At 31.6% G+C, this 17,682-nt stretch overlaps 1 protein-coding gene across 1 annotated transcript in view; it reads left to right on the forward strand.

Moving 5' to 3' along the window:
• Positions 1 to 14,652, forward strand: part of LOC148210899 (uncharacterized) — a 32,488-nt gene extending 17,836 nt beyond the window's left edge. The window contains 1 exon segment of the mRNA XM_088125237.1: positions 14,376 to 14,652. Coding sequence (XP_087981363.1) covers positions 14,376 to 14,652 — 277 coding nt within the window.
• The last annotated feature ends 3,030 nt before the right edge of the window (positions 14,653 to 17,682 follow it).

Below are 17,682 nucleotides of genomic sequence, written 5' to 3' on the forward strand. Positions count from 1 at the left end.
TCCAACCGATGCATACGTGTAGAAGAAGTGTTCCACTATCAGTTTGAGCACGATTTGGTCAGTCAAAAGAGTTGGAAATGGGTGATTCACCATCGTTTTAGGACCTACCTAACCAATTCTGCACAGCTATAAATTTCAGCAACTTCTCCACCAAAATCATCAAGCCTTGCTTCCTTCTCTTAATCATTTTTTAGTGTTTCTTTGTTGCTTTCTACGTACTTTTGAGTTGCTTTCATTAGTTGCTTTTGGTTTTTAAATCCCGAGTACTTTACATTCCTTTATTGAGCTTTGTTTTGTTTCCATTTGTACTTAGTTATTTTCTACTTATTCAAATATATAAAAATCCAGCACTTTGCTTATCTTCCCTTTGCCTTTACTTTATTTTTAGTTAAGAGAGTTGTGTTTTTGGAGGAAAGAGCACGTGACACTCCCCCTTGCTTGAAAGAGAAGGGCGAAGCTCTCAATCCCGATAAAAACTCTCCGTTAGTAACTTTTGTTTTTCACACATGCATTCCACATTCAACCGTTTTACTTGCTGTATTTTCTTCAATATGTCTTTCTAAATTCCCGTCTCTAGCCCGGTTATGGATAGTTAGCCTTTTATTTCTAATAAGAGTTGCTAAGAAGTAGTGTTTTTACTTTCCATTCATTGCTCAACATGTTTTCCCAAAAAGTTAGGATTTAGAGAAGGCCACTGTAAGTCTTAACAAGTCAATACTGAAAAGGTTGCTTATTTGCATTGTTGAGTGGTTAAACCGAGGAGAGGAGCGCCTTAGACATAAGGGTTCCGCTTAAGTAGCCTAGACATAGGACCTTAACCCGAGGTTGCGACTATTTCCATCCTAAAACTAAGATATCTCTCGTAATAGAAATATTAGGGAATGTCTTAGGACTTTGAACTTGCTTAGACATAAGTCAAGTGAAAAGCGTAGTCGTTGGTTCCTAAAGTGAAATGCATATCGTCCTTAGCATATCCTTGATTCTTTGTTGGCTAACTTGAAGTAATTCGGGCTAGGTTTTATCATTATAAGTCCAAATCCCAAATCCAAAACCATTATTTGTGACCACTTCCCATTTTACAAGAATCACTCATTTCAACATTCACTATTCTTTAAAACTTCAGAGTTTGGAAATTATTTAGAAGTCCTTGAGGATCGATACTTGGATACTCCATCCATTTTATATTACTCTGACAGGTGTGCGCTTGCATCTATATAATTGTTACCACGCTTAGTGCGTGCGTTCAGCATAAACGCCCAGTCAACAAGCAATAGTTTAAGTTTGGGGTGTGATAACTCTCCAAAAGAGAGTTATTTGTGCGAGATTTTCACATATCTTACCTAAGGATAGCATCATTGGCACCCAATTTACTCTGAATCTGCACATAAAATGTTATAATGGTATCTTCCTCCTCATCTTTGCTAACATTGTTGGCAGATTTAATTTTGGGCGTTTTGTTGCAGCATCAACTACACTACAACATTGGAATCAGAAAATAGTAGAAAGCGACAAGCTGACAGTGACAAAACTTTACTCTGAGAGTTACCACAGTAAATCAAGGAATCACTTGGAAGTGAGAGTTGGGGCCCATGGGATTTGTTTGTTGCCCTAAAAACAGAAGGGGGTATAAAAGCTCACATTTAAGGAAGCCTTCATACCTCACTTCACACATCACATCACCTCACTCTCACTTCAAGAAAACCTCCCAAAAAGAGTTTCGAAGAAGTCAAGAGAATAGAAGAGCACCTACTGAAGCAGACCGATGCATTTGAAGCTGAACCCTTCAGCGTTCCATCTCTTCATCCTTGGTTTCATTTTGTATTGCATTTCTTCTTGTTGTTTTCTTGCTTCATTCTGTGTCTATGCATGGCTAAGCCCATTTGTAAGGGGGAAATATTGTGAACTCTTTTCTTGGGCTGTAAACTGTGCTATCAGTGTTAATGATGAATGAATATTGAGTTGAAGTTGTTTTTAAAATTTATTTTCAGCATGCTTGATCACCATTGTTGGAATATCTCCTTGTTAACTCTTGGAAAATTGTAATAGGAAGTGATAAACTTCAATTCATGCTAGAATCTACTTGCGGTAGATAGTGGGTACTTAGGAATAGGGCTCACCTAGCACGGTTATAAACTGAGACTATATACTGTTGAGTTTGTCTAAAAATCCTAATAGCAGAAAATCTGGGACGTCTGGGAAGACTCCATGTCTGTGTGGCCAATATTTCAACATTGTTAATGCTATAACATCGTTTATGTAGCCCATAAAAGGTCATGTTAAAGTTTCCCCCTTACCCTATTAAAAGTTAGTGGTTAACCATTTGATCGTATATTTTATTCCTAAAATTAAGTGAAGTTGAATTAAGTTTAGATTAACTGCATTCAGTGACACTACAACAATTATAACCTTCAATGTCACTTGGCATTTTACAAATAATGACGGTTTTAAAAAAGCGGATCTACAATGTCGGTTTTTAAAAAGCGGATGTTTAATGTCAGTTCAGAATCGACATCAACTATGGAGATACAATGTCGGTTTCAAAGCGACATCGAAGGTTGAAAAAATAAATAAATAAAAATATATTAAGGAGTTAAGGCACAATGTCGGTTGAAAGGCGGCATCAAATATATAAAAAAATTAATTTAACTATACAATAATCGTACTCTATTTCATTTATTACTTTTTTTGGTTTGCGTTGTCCAAAACATTGTGTTTACATATTAGCTTTCTTGAGCTAAAATTGAAGTGTTTAATGAGCAGTCCTTGTGGATTCCAACTTTTTATTACTTGCTACGACGATAGTGTAAACTTGTACATAAGGAACACAAATTCGTTCAACAATAAGCTTGAAGAGAGACCCACAAAACGAAGGAGACTCCATTTGACCCAACAACAAATTTTGACCATTTTGAAGGCTAATGAAGAACCTACTAGGATCAAGAGGAAGCGAGGACTGGAGGAGAAGCCAAACTAGTGGCCACATATCAAGGACAAGCCCATCTAAAGGTCACCCGCATGCACGCCAAGCTAGGCGCACACCAATGTGTGCGCGCTCCTGCCGCGCCAACCTCCCAATGCGCCCTCTGCAGTGCGCATCCCTGTCGCGCTAACCTCACAACGCCCCTTGCTTGCCCACGCACGCCCACGCCTACCAAAAGCGCCTATGCAAGCACTGTCTGCCGCCCTCGCTTGCACACCCATGCTGCCAGCACCCTCGCACGCGCCCCGCATATGCCTTGCTAAACTTGCAAGCGCGCCTTCGCGTGCCCCTCAGTCGCACGCTGCCTACCGCTTCCGAACGCCCACGCTTGTCGCTAGCACCCATGCGCACGCCCCTTGCCGCCCATTCCAAAACAATTTAGGAATTGTTTTCCTTTTTTGTTTTGAGATATTTTGAAGGATTTGATTTTGATTAATTCTTTTTAGTTTTTAGCAACTTTAATCACCTTTAAGCAACTTTCCTAAATTTTAGGAATTTATTATTTTATTTTCTTTTTAATTATGTTATATTCCTTAAAAAGGTCATGGGTCTTAGCCTATAAATAGGTGTGAGCATCTTGAAATTATCATTTAATAGAAAATTGAGAGTTTTCTCACCCTGTGCAAACCCCCCCCCCCCAAATATTTGGTCACCAAACTCGTTGAGTGTTTACCATGTATACAATTAGGTTCAAGTGGCTTGTGGCTCGAGTAATCCAATACGTTTGAGTTGTCGCATATGAGTTATAATAAAATTTTGACACACCTAAATAATACTTTCTTCCCCTTGCAATCAACAAATTGAGTTAACATTAATTAGCAAATGAAAATTTACAATAAAAAGAAAATCAAGAAAAGAAACTATTAGAGCAAAAAAAATAAAAATACTATTTGTCGTTGATTCTTTAGGAGCCTTTTAGATCTTCCGTGAAAATAACAATAGAGGATCAAATTCTAATAGAAGATATGGGAAGATGATCAAAATTGCTCTTCAGCTAAAGCCCAGGAACATTAAAGCATTTCATCAAACACTTAGTTGGCATTAAAATATTTATTGATTTTACTTACTTTTCTCAAATTGTTGAAGGTTTGTATTCTTATATAAACGACTTTAACAATCTAGGGACCATGGTATACAGTAGTTAGAACAAAAGGAAAAAGAGGTTTTAATTTGAAACAAAAAAATAATAATAAAATAAAGAAGCAAGACGAAATACATCCTACCAGTCGGGTTGCACATCAAACAAGACTCAACATTCCAGACGAAGCAAGAACCAATCTCAGTCCCGGTGGGAAAATTAGAAATGATGAAAAAGAAGGAAATAGAGGGAAGAAGGGAACTAAAAATTAGGAGGTAATGGGATTGAACATTCTTAGGTCTTAGGTCAAAATGTGAAAAGTGAAAATTTAGTATCTTTTGTTTTTTTTTTTTTGTATATTTTCTAAAAAGGGAAAAAATACAAATATTATGAACTAAATTGCAATAATTTTTTAGGCAATTACATAAATGGTATAAAACATATATGCTTTTTTAAATATGGTAAAAATTTAAAATTTTGAAACTAAAATATAATGTAAAACATATTTAGAAGTAGTCAGTCGCATGTTATATTTTAAAAAATATAAAATGTTGTTACATCTTTTAAAAATACATATTAAATCTATGTTATAGATGAATTTATCATAATTTTTTATGTGCTACTAGAAACCTGTTGAAGTTATTGTTCTTATTTTTTTTTTATATATTTATTTGATCATATTATAATATGTAATTCACTTGCTTTTCAAGGATAGACGTACCAGTGTTAATTTTGGGATCAAACTATTTACAGAATATTTGAGTATTAAACTATTTAAACTTTTAATATCAATGCATTAAATTGTAAAAGTTTATTAAAGATTTGAATGATTTGTTTTTCGTTCAATACAATTTCAAAATTAGGAATCAAACCATCAACCTTTTTGGATGATAATAAGTGAACTAAACTTGGATTGACTTTTAAGTGATTATTTCTTGATTGATTGATATTAAAGGCTTGGAATTATATTTTAATATAATTTTATTTTCTATGGATTAAACTAGCTACGTTGTATGATATAAAACTAAAAGTATTATCAAATTTATAAATATTAGCCAAAGCGAGCGTAGCTCAGTGGTAATTGACATATATCTCTAACCAATACGTTATGAGATCGAACTCCACCACCACATGTTGTACTAAAAAGATTATAAATATTAGAATAATAAATAATTTATTTTCAAATCTCAAACTAATAATTATAATTTATAGTATATATTTTTTATATTAAGCACTATACTTTTATTTGTTGGCTTTTTGACCCTTAATCTAGGTTAATTAATTTAATTAATTAGTGTTTTGATTATAACAAACACACTTAGTATTAATTGTGTTTGGTGTGTAAGAATTATTGTTATAAAACATAAATTTATTATGAGCTTCAATAATATTATATGATTTACTAATAATACATATTTTGTTTATTGATAATTTTAGTGTTTTAAAGTGTCCACCGCGTAGAGCTCGATACGATGATTCCAACAAGTTTTGAATTACCCAAATCGGAGCTCAAACGAAGAAATTATGATAGAAAAAAGTTGGAAGAAAAATTATCCGAGGTGGATGACGTGGCGACTGAATCAACTAAGTGATCCAACGAAATGTTGACATGTGGCATGGTGTTAAAAAAACAAAAAACAAAAAAACAAAGTTACGGTTGAAGGTAACTCAAAAGAAAGAAAAAAAATAAAAAGTAAAAATATATATATATATATATGTCACATCAGATTAAATGCATATTTGTTTTAAAAAAAATTATATATATTATATTATATAATATTATATTATATTATATATATATAGTCATTTGACACATCCATATATAATATTTTATTATTATTATTATTATTTTATTGAATTAAATCTCAACCTTTCATCTTTAATCATTTGAAATCTAGTGGTCCAAATTGATTTTGGTTTCATATCAATTTCAATCATTTTCCCCTCCTATTTAATAAACTCTTCTTCTCTCAAAATTTTAACAACTTTCCTCCCCAATTTTCTCTTCAATCTCTTCATGTTCATCTCTCCAAAATTTCAAATGTTGTTCTAATTTCTTGTGAGAGAAATTTTTTATTTGAGTGATATTACTGCTTCCAATTTTATTTCTCTTAGCCATTTGAGGGCTTTTATTTGTAAGAATTTTTCTTACAAAATTGTGAGAAAAAATTTGTACATCTACTCTTCGAGAGAGTTTGTAAGTTTGTTCTCAAATTTCCATATTCTTTGTAAGGGTTGCTCTTAAGCCCGAAAAAGAGTATTTGTAACGGTTTGATCCTGAACCGTGGAAAGGATCGGGTTTCTTCTTGCTCCCGAAAAAAAGAAGGCTTTATACCGATTTGACTCCTACCGTGGAAAGAGTCAAAGTTTCTTAATCGAATACCCAAGAGGTGCTGGGGGAGTGGAGTAGGCCGATTGTTGTCGAACCACTATAAATTTCCGGTGTCATTTTCTCTAACCCTACTCTATTTAATTTTTGCAATTAATTCTCTTTATTATAAATTGCATGAAATTAATTGCTATAATTTGTTATTCATATTTATGTGCAATATTTGAATGATGAAATTAATTACGGTGTTTGTATTTCTAATTTATTGTTTAATTTGTGATAAAATTAATTGTTCCTAAAAAGGTTACTTATTTGTTTAAATTTGGGTCCACCGTGTTAAAAAGTTTAAAAAGATTCATTAAACCCTATTCACCCCCTCTATGGTTGTCATACCGATCCAACAATTGGTATCAGAGCAAGGTTGCTCTTCTTTAATAAAATTAATTGTTTTTAAGCTATGACAACTTTAGATTTTCTTCAAAGTCAATGTATTGATAAACCTCTTTCCTTTGATGGTAGAAAATATGATGTTTGGAGACATAGAATGAAAACTTTTTTGTTATCTATTGATTTTGATATTTTGTATGTTTGTGAAAATGATGTATCTAAAATAAAAGTAAGTAATGAAATGCTTTCTTTTAATTCTCAAGCTATAAATATCATATGTTGTATTTTAGATAAAAATATATGTGATAAAATTTCACATTTTACATATGCATATGATATTTGGAATTTTCTTGATAATATGTATAGTGTTGAAAATTCTCCTTGTACTACTAATGATTTATTTGATGTGAATGAAAATTATAATTCTAAAAATCAAGAAAAATTTCATGAAGTGGAAAAAGAAAAATATGATCGATCCTCCTTGTGTTTGATGGCTCATTCGGACAATGGGAGCGATCTTGAAAGTGATGACAATGAGGTAATTCATAAACCCCCTTCATATGATGAATTGTTTGATGCTTTTGAAAATATGCAACATGATTTAGAAAAAGTTAGCTCTAAATATGTGAAGCTATCAAAGAAGTATAAATCTTTGTCCATAGAAAATAAATCTTTGTATAATCTTTGATAGATGAAAATGCTTGTTTGAAAAATAGAGCTAATGATGTGTTGTTGCATGAGAATGTGGATAATTCTTGTGATGAAAGGCATGCATTGATTGATAAAATTAAATGAGGAACTCAAATCTCTAGCATGCGAATTAAAAATTGAATGATTTGAGACATAAGAATGAGAAAATTGAATCTTTTTCTTTCGAATTAAAGGATAAGATTGCTAGCTTGAAAAGTGAAATTGTTATGTTGGAAACTAGAAATACATCTTTGGAGAAAGAGAAAATTTCATTTATTGACAAAATTAAATTTCTCGAGCTTGATGTTTGTGAGAAAAATGATATTTTGCATGTGTTTAAGGAAAAGGAATTACTTGCCATTAAAGAGTTTGAAAGTGCAAACGAGTTTATTAAGAAGCTGACAATAGGTACTCAAATATTAGATAAAATAATTGAAGTACGCAAATCTTTTGGTGATAAGAGAGGTTTAGGCTACATAGATGAATGCTCAAGTTCTAAAACTATCTTTGTTAAAGCATCACCTATTGTGCCTAAACTTAATATGCCTAATGTTGTTTCTAAAAATGCTAAATCTAGTTTTGTGCATATATGTCATCATTGTGGTATTGAAGGTCATATTAGACCTAACTGCTCTAAATTGAAATATGCACAAAATACTTCTCCTAAAAGAAATTTTTCTCAAAGAGCAAAGTCTCACAATGCTCCAAAAGAAAATTTCCAAAAGAAAAGTAGAATGCGTAAATTTGTTGCAAAAGATAAATCATTGCATAATGTTGTTTGTTCCTCATGTGGCAAGTATGGACATAAAAGTTATTCTTGTTACTTGTATAAATCAAATGCTTCAAATTTCAATAGAAGTACTAAATTTATGTCTAAACATGGAAATGATAAAAATATGCATACAAAATCAAACTCTGTGCCTAATAATGCTTGTGGTAGAAGTAGTTATATGTCTAACGCTAAATTTGTGCCTAAGCATGTTCATACTAAATATAAATATGTGCATAGTACTAAATTTGTACTTAGACATGAAAAGGCTAGAGATATGTTTGTAAAATCAAAATTTATGCCTACATGTCATCTTTGTGGAGTTAAAGGTCATATTAGGCCAAATTGTTTTAAATTGAAAAATGCTCCAAGGAAGAATTTCTTTAAGAAAAATAGTGTATAAAATAATTTTGTCAAAAATAAATTCTTCTCTAATGTTGTGTCATATAGCAAAATTGGTTATAACTTCGATATTTGTTTGCCAAAAATGAATATTAAAAATATTGGAACTGATTTGAAATGGGTTCCAAAATCCTTGCTCACTAACAATAAAGGACCCAAGAAATGGGTACCAAAATCTTTTGGTTCAGCTTTGTTTTTGTAGGTGTGATTTCAAGAAGCAAATGGTTGCTCTGGACTTCAAATTGAAATTAATTTTTAAAGGAGCAACATTATGGCTTGCTTGAAATATACCAAGAAAAATGACGTATTCGGTATCTTTATCCTTGTTGTTATTGAGATTATTATGCTTTTGATATAATTTATGGAATTATATATCTTTGATGGATTAGAGAAGTTGAGATTAGTTTCTTGAATTTTATTGTTTATTTGAATCAAATGCCTTTGAGTAAATTGAGAATATGTTTGACACTTATGTATATTAGTTGATTATTTATGGGATTAGTGAATTAATGCTCTTGAGTAAATTGCAAATATTTTTGACATTAATCTTTATTACTTGATTATTTTCGGATTGGTGGGTTAATTCTCTTGAAAAACTTTGTGGTAAATTATTTTGAGCTTTATCCATAATCATTATTGCTTATTGTTTAAAATATTGAATTATATACCATGAAGAAATTATTGAACATCTATTTTAGCGTGATTGTGGATATTGAGATTTGGGAAATATTGTTATTCATAGTTGAGATATATTGTTTATTTCTCTTGAGAAGAATTATACTTTGTTTAATTTGCTTCTTAGATGTTTTTTTTTTGGCATGAAGTATGTACTTAGTCTATTAAAATTAATTTGAGTATATTATTTGCTTATTCTCTTGGAACAAATTGTTTCAATACTTTTTGGCCATAACCTAAGTGATCTCTATGAAAATTAATTTCAAAATTTTGCTCATTGTTGAAAATTATTTGTTTTGATATCTCGTTTGAAAAGAATGTGTTTTGTAATGTTTATTAAATTAGTTTTCATAAGCGGAGTATCTATGAAAGTGATTAATATTTGAAAATTTCATTAGCTTGATGCTCAAAAGAGTTTAATTGATTTTTGTAATTTTTTTTGTCTATATTTGATTGATATTTTTTGTGGTGACATAAGTCAAATTGGACCTATGATCAAGTACTTTGGCATCAATGTTTGTTTGATTAATATTTTTATGATGTCATTTGCTTATATTTAATCTGTAATTCTTTTTTTTGGCATAAATGGTGGTATTGTTATTTTGACAAATTGATATCAATTTTGGTTTTTCTTTATCAATTGATATTTATTTTCCACCATTTGATATTTTTGTATCATGATGGTGTTTTAGATCTTGCATGAATTTGTTGTTAATTTATTTTGTTAGATAAGTTGATAAGTTCTTTTGATAGTATCTTTCATGTATGTGATTTATTGTACTTAATCATGAGAATTAAATTGCTCTCTTGAAATTGTGCTTATTTTATGTCATATTTCATGAATGAAATTTTGTTGAATATTTTGATAATTTTTTTGAGATAGGTTGAACTACCATGATTTTTTTAATATATCTATTTTGTACAAATTTTTGGGATAATTTTGCTTGTATTATTTTTCTCCCTTTGATATTTATTGATATGTCTTTTTAAGAGGAGAATGCATATCTTTAGGAGGAGTTATAATATTTCATTTATGAATTTGATGAAATTGTTTCTACATATTGCTTTTTATTATTTATGTGATTTTTTTAAGAGTATGTATAGTGATTTTAACCTTCATTATGTTGGGAGAATTTGTTGAAAATGTTCAAGTTTATTAAAGCTAAAATTGCAAAAACTCCCATGAGCACCTCTACTAAGTTTGACAAAGATTAAATGCTAAATGTGTTGACGTTAAAGCTTATTGAGGTATGTTGAAACTTTACCCCTCTTATGCATAATGTTTATCTATTTAGGGGGAGCAATTCTCTTCGAAGTAAAATTTATTTTAAAATTGCTTATTGTCCCTTATTATGAAGGAGTGTTAAATTGCTTTAAAAAGGGGAGGTTTCATATTTCGTTGTTTATTTTTCTTACTTATTCCTTTTTTATTGATTCCAAAAGGGGGATAGTATTAAGAAAAATGAATAATCTTGTGAGAAATTGTGTTACAATTAAATTTATGTTTATCTTGATTGTGTTTCATGTTATCTTACACGCCACTTTGATTACATGTTTTTTAGTGCTTTGTCATCATCAAAAAGGGGGAGATTGTTGGCTTTTTGGCCCTTAATCTCGGTTAATTAATTTAATTTAATTAGTGCTTTGATGATAACAAACACAGTTAGTATTAATTATTTTTGGTGTGTAAGAATTATTGTTATAAAACATAAATTTATTATGAGCTTCAATAATATTATATGATTTACTAATAATACATATTTTGTTTATTGATAATTTTAATGTTTTAAAGTGTCCACAACATAGAGCTCGATACGATGATTCCAACGAGTTTTGAATTACCCAAATCGAAGCTCAAACGAAAAAATTATGATCGAAAAAAGTTGGAAGAAAAATTACCCGAGGTGGATGACGTGGTGGCTGAATCAACTAAATGGTCCAACGAAATGTTGAAATGTGGCATGGTGTTAAAAAAAAAAACAAAGTTACCGTTGAAGGTAACTTAAAAGAAAGAAAAAAATAAAAAGTAAAAATATATATATGTCACATCACATTAAATGCATATTTGTTTTCAGAAAAATTATATATATATATATATAGCCGTGACACATCGATATATAATATTTTATTATTATTATTATTATTATTATTCAATTAAATCTCAACCTTTCACCTTTAATCATTTAAAATCTAATGGTCCAAATTGATTTTGGTTTCAAATTAATTTCAATCATTTTCCCTCCTATTTAATCGAACTCTTCTTCTCTCAAAATTTTAACAACTTTCCTCTCCAATTTTCTCTCCAATCTCTTCATGTTCATTTCTCCAAAATTTCAAATGTTGTTCTAATTTCTTGTGAGAGAAATCTTTTATTTGAAAGATATTAGTGCTTCCAATTTTATTTCACTTAGTCATTTGAGGGCTTTTATTTGTAAGAATTTTTCTTACAAATCTGTGAGAAAAAATTTGTATATCTACTCTTTGAGAGAGTTCGTAAGTTTCTTCTCAAATTTCCATATTTTTTTGTAAGGGTTGCTTTTGAGCCCGAAAAAGAGCATTTGTAACGGTTTGATCTTGAACCGTGGAAAGGATCGGGTTTCTTCTTGCTCCCGAAAAAAAGAAGGCTTTATACAAATTTGACTTCTACCGTGGAAAGAGTCAAAGTTTCTTAATCGAATACCCAAGAGGCGCTTGGGAAGTGGAGTAGGCCGATTGTTGCCGAACCACTATAAATTTCCGATGTCATTTTCTCTAACCCTACTCTATTTAATTTTTGCAATTAATTTTCTTTATCATAAATTGCATGAAATTAATTGCTATAATTTGTTATTCATATTTATTTGCAATATTTGAGTGGTGAAATTAATTACGGTGTTTGTATTTCTAATTTATTGTTTAATTTGTGATAAAATTAATTGTTCCTAAAAAGTTTACTTATTTGTTTAAATTTGAGTCCACCGTGTTAAAAAGTTTAAAAAGATTCATTAAACTATATTCACCCCCCTCAATGGTTGTCATACCGATTCAACATTATTATATATTTACTATATTAAAATTTAAAACGTGAGATAGTGTGAAATAGTTTTCTAACTTGATTATGTATGGTTTATTTATTTAATTACTTTTATTACAATTAAATTAATTATTATAATTAAAATAATAATTATGTTATATAATAAAAATTTGTTTATTTAAATTAAAAATATCCATGAAAAATTAAATAAATAAAAAAATTAAATATTAATTTTAAAAACCTATATTTTGTCTTTTTAAAATAAAATATAAAATTATTATTAAATAAAGTCCAAATTAAGGAAAAAAATGAAAGATATGTCTCCCCTCTTTTTTTTTTTCCTATTTAAGAATATAAATACTTTTATCCATAATATATATAAAACTTATTTAATTGTCATTAAAAAATTTGCTAACTAATTTTTAGTGTGAGTTTTGAAGTTCTTAGTCTTACAAGTATTTTCTAAAATTTTAGAATACATTCTTTGTCATAGGCATTTGACACAGTAATTTTTTTCAATTAAAAAAAAAGCTACGTATATAAAAGATTGCAAATCTATTGTAAATTAAAAAAATAATAAAATATGTACTTACACATTAATATCTTTAAAATTTTCAATTAACATTAATTTCATAATTTTAAAGTAAACAATTATTCAGTAATGAACACATTAATTAAAATACTAAAATAGATTAAACATTTGCTAAAATTTTCTTAATTTATGGAAGATGACATATTCAATAAAATATTTTCCAAAGCATACTTTGATTTTTTTTTAAATATTGTTATTTGATTAACTCAAGGATTCGTAAAAAAAAAAATTTAAGAAAATGAAACAATCAAAAAAGTAAAACAGTTGGAACAAAAATTAAATTTTATGAACTAGACAAATTGAAACATAATACTTTTTAAGGCGAATTTTATTTAAAAAATGTTATTACATTGTTAAGAGTTTAAATTCAATAAGTTTGATTTTACTTTACCATCTCTAAAAGATATTGGCAACAAAAAATGATACAGTTGTTAAATATATAATATTCTTACCCATACTATATTCTTTTAGCAACGGTAAATATATGGCATCTCTTAATATCTATTTTAGCAACGCCACTTTAAGACATCCAGATGACATATAACTTTTTTGGAGACTAATTTACTTTATCGTTGCTACAAGTGTTATTTAGCAATGATAGAATGTACTTTTGCTAATTATACCGTATATTTAGCCCACTTTTCTTGTAGTATAGAGGATGACGAAGAGACCACGATGGCACGATTCTTTGAAGGTCTAATCCAAACAGAGCCAACAAGATTGACTTCCAACCCTATAGAGACATGGAAGAACTTCTTACCTCGCCGTCAAAATAGGGGAGCGAAACCAAAAAAGGCTAAAAGGAATATAAGGTCCAATCCTAAGCCCACTAGTAGCAAAAAGTTGAAGCCAAACCCTTAGAGTTGAAATCTAAAAGTGCATTTGATTTGAGAAGAGATAGTCATCCAAGTCCAAGTTCCAACCCGAAATTCCTAAAACTAGGACTAGTGAGATTAAATGCTTCAAGTGTCATAGAGTAGGCCACATAAGATGAAATTGCCCAAATCAAAGAGCCATAGTCCTTAGAGAGGGAGAGCTAGTCACATGTGATGAGGAAGAAGAAAGAGAAGAGGTTGAGGAGAGAAAAGAAGAGAGTAGTGAAGAAGATGAAGAAATAGAATAGGATTCCAAGGATATACCACTAGTTGCTAGGAGGAACCTCGACGTGCAATTCAAGGAAGAACTTTTATAGCCATAAAGAGAGAATTGATTCCATACTAGGTGCATAGTAAAATCCACCCCTTGTATTGTCATAATTGATAGTGGGAGTTGTACCAATGTTGCTAGTAAGGATATAGTGGAAGATTGAAGCTAGTCACCAAACCACACCCGTGGCTATATAGTTTACCATGGTGAAATGATAATGGTGATGTGAGGCTCCAAAAGCAAGTTCAAGTTGCATTTGCTATAGGTAGGTACAAAGATGAAATAACTTTCGATGTTGTGCCTATGCATGCTAGGGAGACCGTGACAATACAACAGAAGGTAACATGTGATGGTTTCCTAAAGAAATATTCTTTTGAGCATAATGAGAAGAAAACTACATTCGTACCACTTTCTCCAAATGAAGTGCACGTTGATCAATTAAAAATGGAGGAAAGAAGATTGGAAGCCGATCAAAAGGATATTATTCAACTCCAAAATAAAGAGAAAGAGAAGGCTACCAATATGGGTAAGAAAGCTGTGAACATCATGGCTAGGAAATATGAGATTGAAAGAGGTTTATGTGCAACTTAATTACTTCTTTTATACTTAAATGAAGGTAATAATTTACTTGCAGAACGGTAAACTACTTTGCCTAGTGTTTGTGTTGAATTTTTACAAGAGTTCGAGGAGATGATACCTTAGGATATGTCGAGGAGACTACCACCTTTGGAGAGAAGAATTGAAATGAAGAAGTTGAGCAAGAAGTTAGCTCATCCGATGAGCAAAATCAAGGATCCCAAGAACCTCAAGAGGCTGAGCTATATGAGGAAGCAAAAGGAAAAAAAAGTGGAGATCTTTGAAAAGGAGGAACTTAATTAAGAAATATAAATTAAGGGAGTCGAGTGAGAGATAAAGCTTGTTTAGTTTAGAAAATCTTATGGGTAGAACAAAAGAGGAGAAGATTGTTGATGTGATAATAATGGACCAAAACCTCCATGAATCAACCTACATTAACAAGGATAAAGAGTTTGAGGAAAGACCCTCTAAAAGGAGGAAACTTCATTGGACCTACAACTAAATTTTGTCTTGTTTGAAGAGCTATGAACAACCATTGAGAGTCAAGAGGAAGAGTGAGAGTGAAGAAAGACCAAGTGAATGGCTTAGCCTCAAGGACTTGCCTACCACAAGAGCCCTTGACCACATGCCCCATACTGCATGTGCCACCCTTGTCGCACACACAGCAGCGCATGCATGTGCGCCTAACACTAATGCTACATGCACCCCACATCCCATACAAGCCTTGCCCCGGGTGCCCTGTTGCCTACACTCCCAACCGTGCGCCTTCTGTCACTGCCCAAACGCGTACCTCGCCCCACATCTGCGTACGCCCCCGCACACACCATCGGCTTAGCGTGCCCCTGTCGCACGTCTACCCTATCGTGTGTCATGGTCATGCTTGTCCAAGACATGTTGCCCGTGGCTGCATGCCCATGACAACTTCTTCTCACATGCTTTCTTGTCTTTTATTTTGTTTACATATTTACTTTTCCACGTAATTTTGGTGGCGAGTGATTCCTTGCCACTTTTCATATTCACGCCTACCATAGGCAAAATGGTCCGTAATTTACTATTAGAGGGTACAGCAGTCACCTTACTACAAAGAGTTGTGTTCTTGTCTTGTCATTATCTATTCTCTTGCATTCAAGTTATAAAACAAGCTTTCTAAAATGCTTTCAAAGGTTTTCCAAAAACTATTTCTTTGACCCCGTTTTCTAAAATCGTTTTCTCAAGAACGGGATTGGAGGTTGCAATATATAGTCGTGCTGCCACTAGCTATCTAATTTCAAGTTGGCTACTTGTGGACAGAAGCAACTACCGCATAATTGCTTTGTGAGTCTTTAGAAAGTGCGATTGTGACACCATACACACGCTTTTCAACAGCCGCCCACTTGCATCGTCCTGCTGCCCATGCCTACTTGCTGCCTTGCACGTGCTCATGCCCAATCGTGTACGTCCATGCCGTCTGCAACACCTTGCGCGCATGTCCTGCTGTTTTGGCGCCAAATCGCCTTGCCCCCCACTCTTCATATTTAAGGAATTTATCTCATTTTGATTTTCTTTAGTTTATTTTATTTTAAAACAAATTAGATTTAAGGAATAGATTGTCTTACTTAATTAGCAAGTTGGCGTTTTTAGGTAAATATCTTCATAATTATTTTGTTTTAATTTATTTACTTTAGATTTTAGGGTTATTTTATTTTATGAAATTATTGAGGCCCTGACTTATAAATAGGTGTTCCCTTGTTGTTTTGAACAAATTTTAATAAATAAGAATTGATTTGAGAGGTTTCTCTACTCCAGTAGTCGAGTGCAAAGATAATTCATCTAACCTTTCCATTTCTTGTTGAACCAACTATACGATTGGATTTAAGTGGCTATAGATTCGAGAGTCCATACACTTGGTTGTCCAGTATCAATTGCTATATATGACACTGTTTAGGAACCACTTTAAGGACGATCCTTGAGAGAGGTAGTATGTGGAGTTCATTGCTCCGATTTGATCAGTCAGTGTTATTCATTGGCATGTTACAACATTTGTTACAGCATACATGAGAATTAGGGATTTGTTTAGTTAAACCTTTCTATCCTCATTGTGTGATTGCATCATGTCTTGTTTTAAGTTTGTCATTGTTTCCTTTTTATTATCTTTCATTTATTTGTAGCACACAAAACTAATATTTCTTTCAACCCTCACTTCTCTGAGGCATTGTTTTAAAACAAATTCGATTGTTCTTATAGAGTCCATGAGGATTGTTACTTGCAATATTTCTTTTATTACATTGTTACAACTGCATGCTCTTGCACATATTTTAGCATAGTGTTGCTCGACTTGTAAGAGAAAAAGAGAATAGTTCAAATCTTAAAGCATCATCAAAGATACCTGGTAATCTAAAAGCATTTGTAACTTCTATAAATGGTTTAAGGTAAGAATATGGATCCTCATGTATAAGTCCCCCAAACTAGCCTATAAGGTTAAGAATCTGAAACATCATTGGTTTGAATTCAAATTGAGTAGCTTCAGGAATTGGATTTGTAATGCAATAATTTAGGTCGTGAAATGTGGTGGTCGCATAATCGCACATTGCACAATCTCTTCGATTAGCCACTAAAATTGGATTTTCACTTCGTTTTCTCCTATCTCGATGACTACCTTTTAGATTTTTTCTATTTCTCCTTTTGGATTTTTACTTGTTGTCTTCTTAACGTCTGTTCACGTCTTAACCTCATGCTAGTTTTCTTGATCTCTAGATCGTAAGGCAACTAGTGCGAACTTGTGCTAAAGCACTAATGCGCTCCTTCCAGGTTAGATAGCATGATACTTCCAGAACAGAAACAATTCACAAATAACTAAATTAAAACAAAATAAAGTTCCTAAAAATGATACCAAAAACTTGTTGTGCCCTCTACTTATAAAATAGAGAGTCAAGTGCAAGTGCACATTGTCACCAGTAATAATTTAGAAGTACTACAAGTTCGTCTCTATAGGGACTAGTATTTTTATTTTTATTTTTCTAAAATAAGGTTGCAAACTGTTTGAATGAGAAATTGGTTTAGGGTGAA

Source organism: Momordica charantia (assembly GCF_013281855.1).
Source record: "Momordica charantia cultivar OHB3-1 chromosome 6 unlocalized genomic scaffold, Mcharantia_2.0 BLBB01000006.1, whole genome shotgun sequence".
In the NCBI taxonomy this organism is placed as follows: Eukaryota; Viridiplantae; Streptophyta; class Magnoliopsida; order Cucurbitales; family Cucurbitaceae; genus Momordica; species Momordica charantia.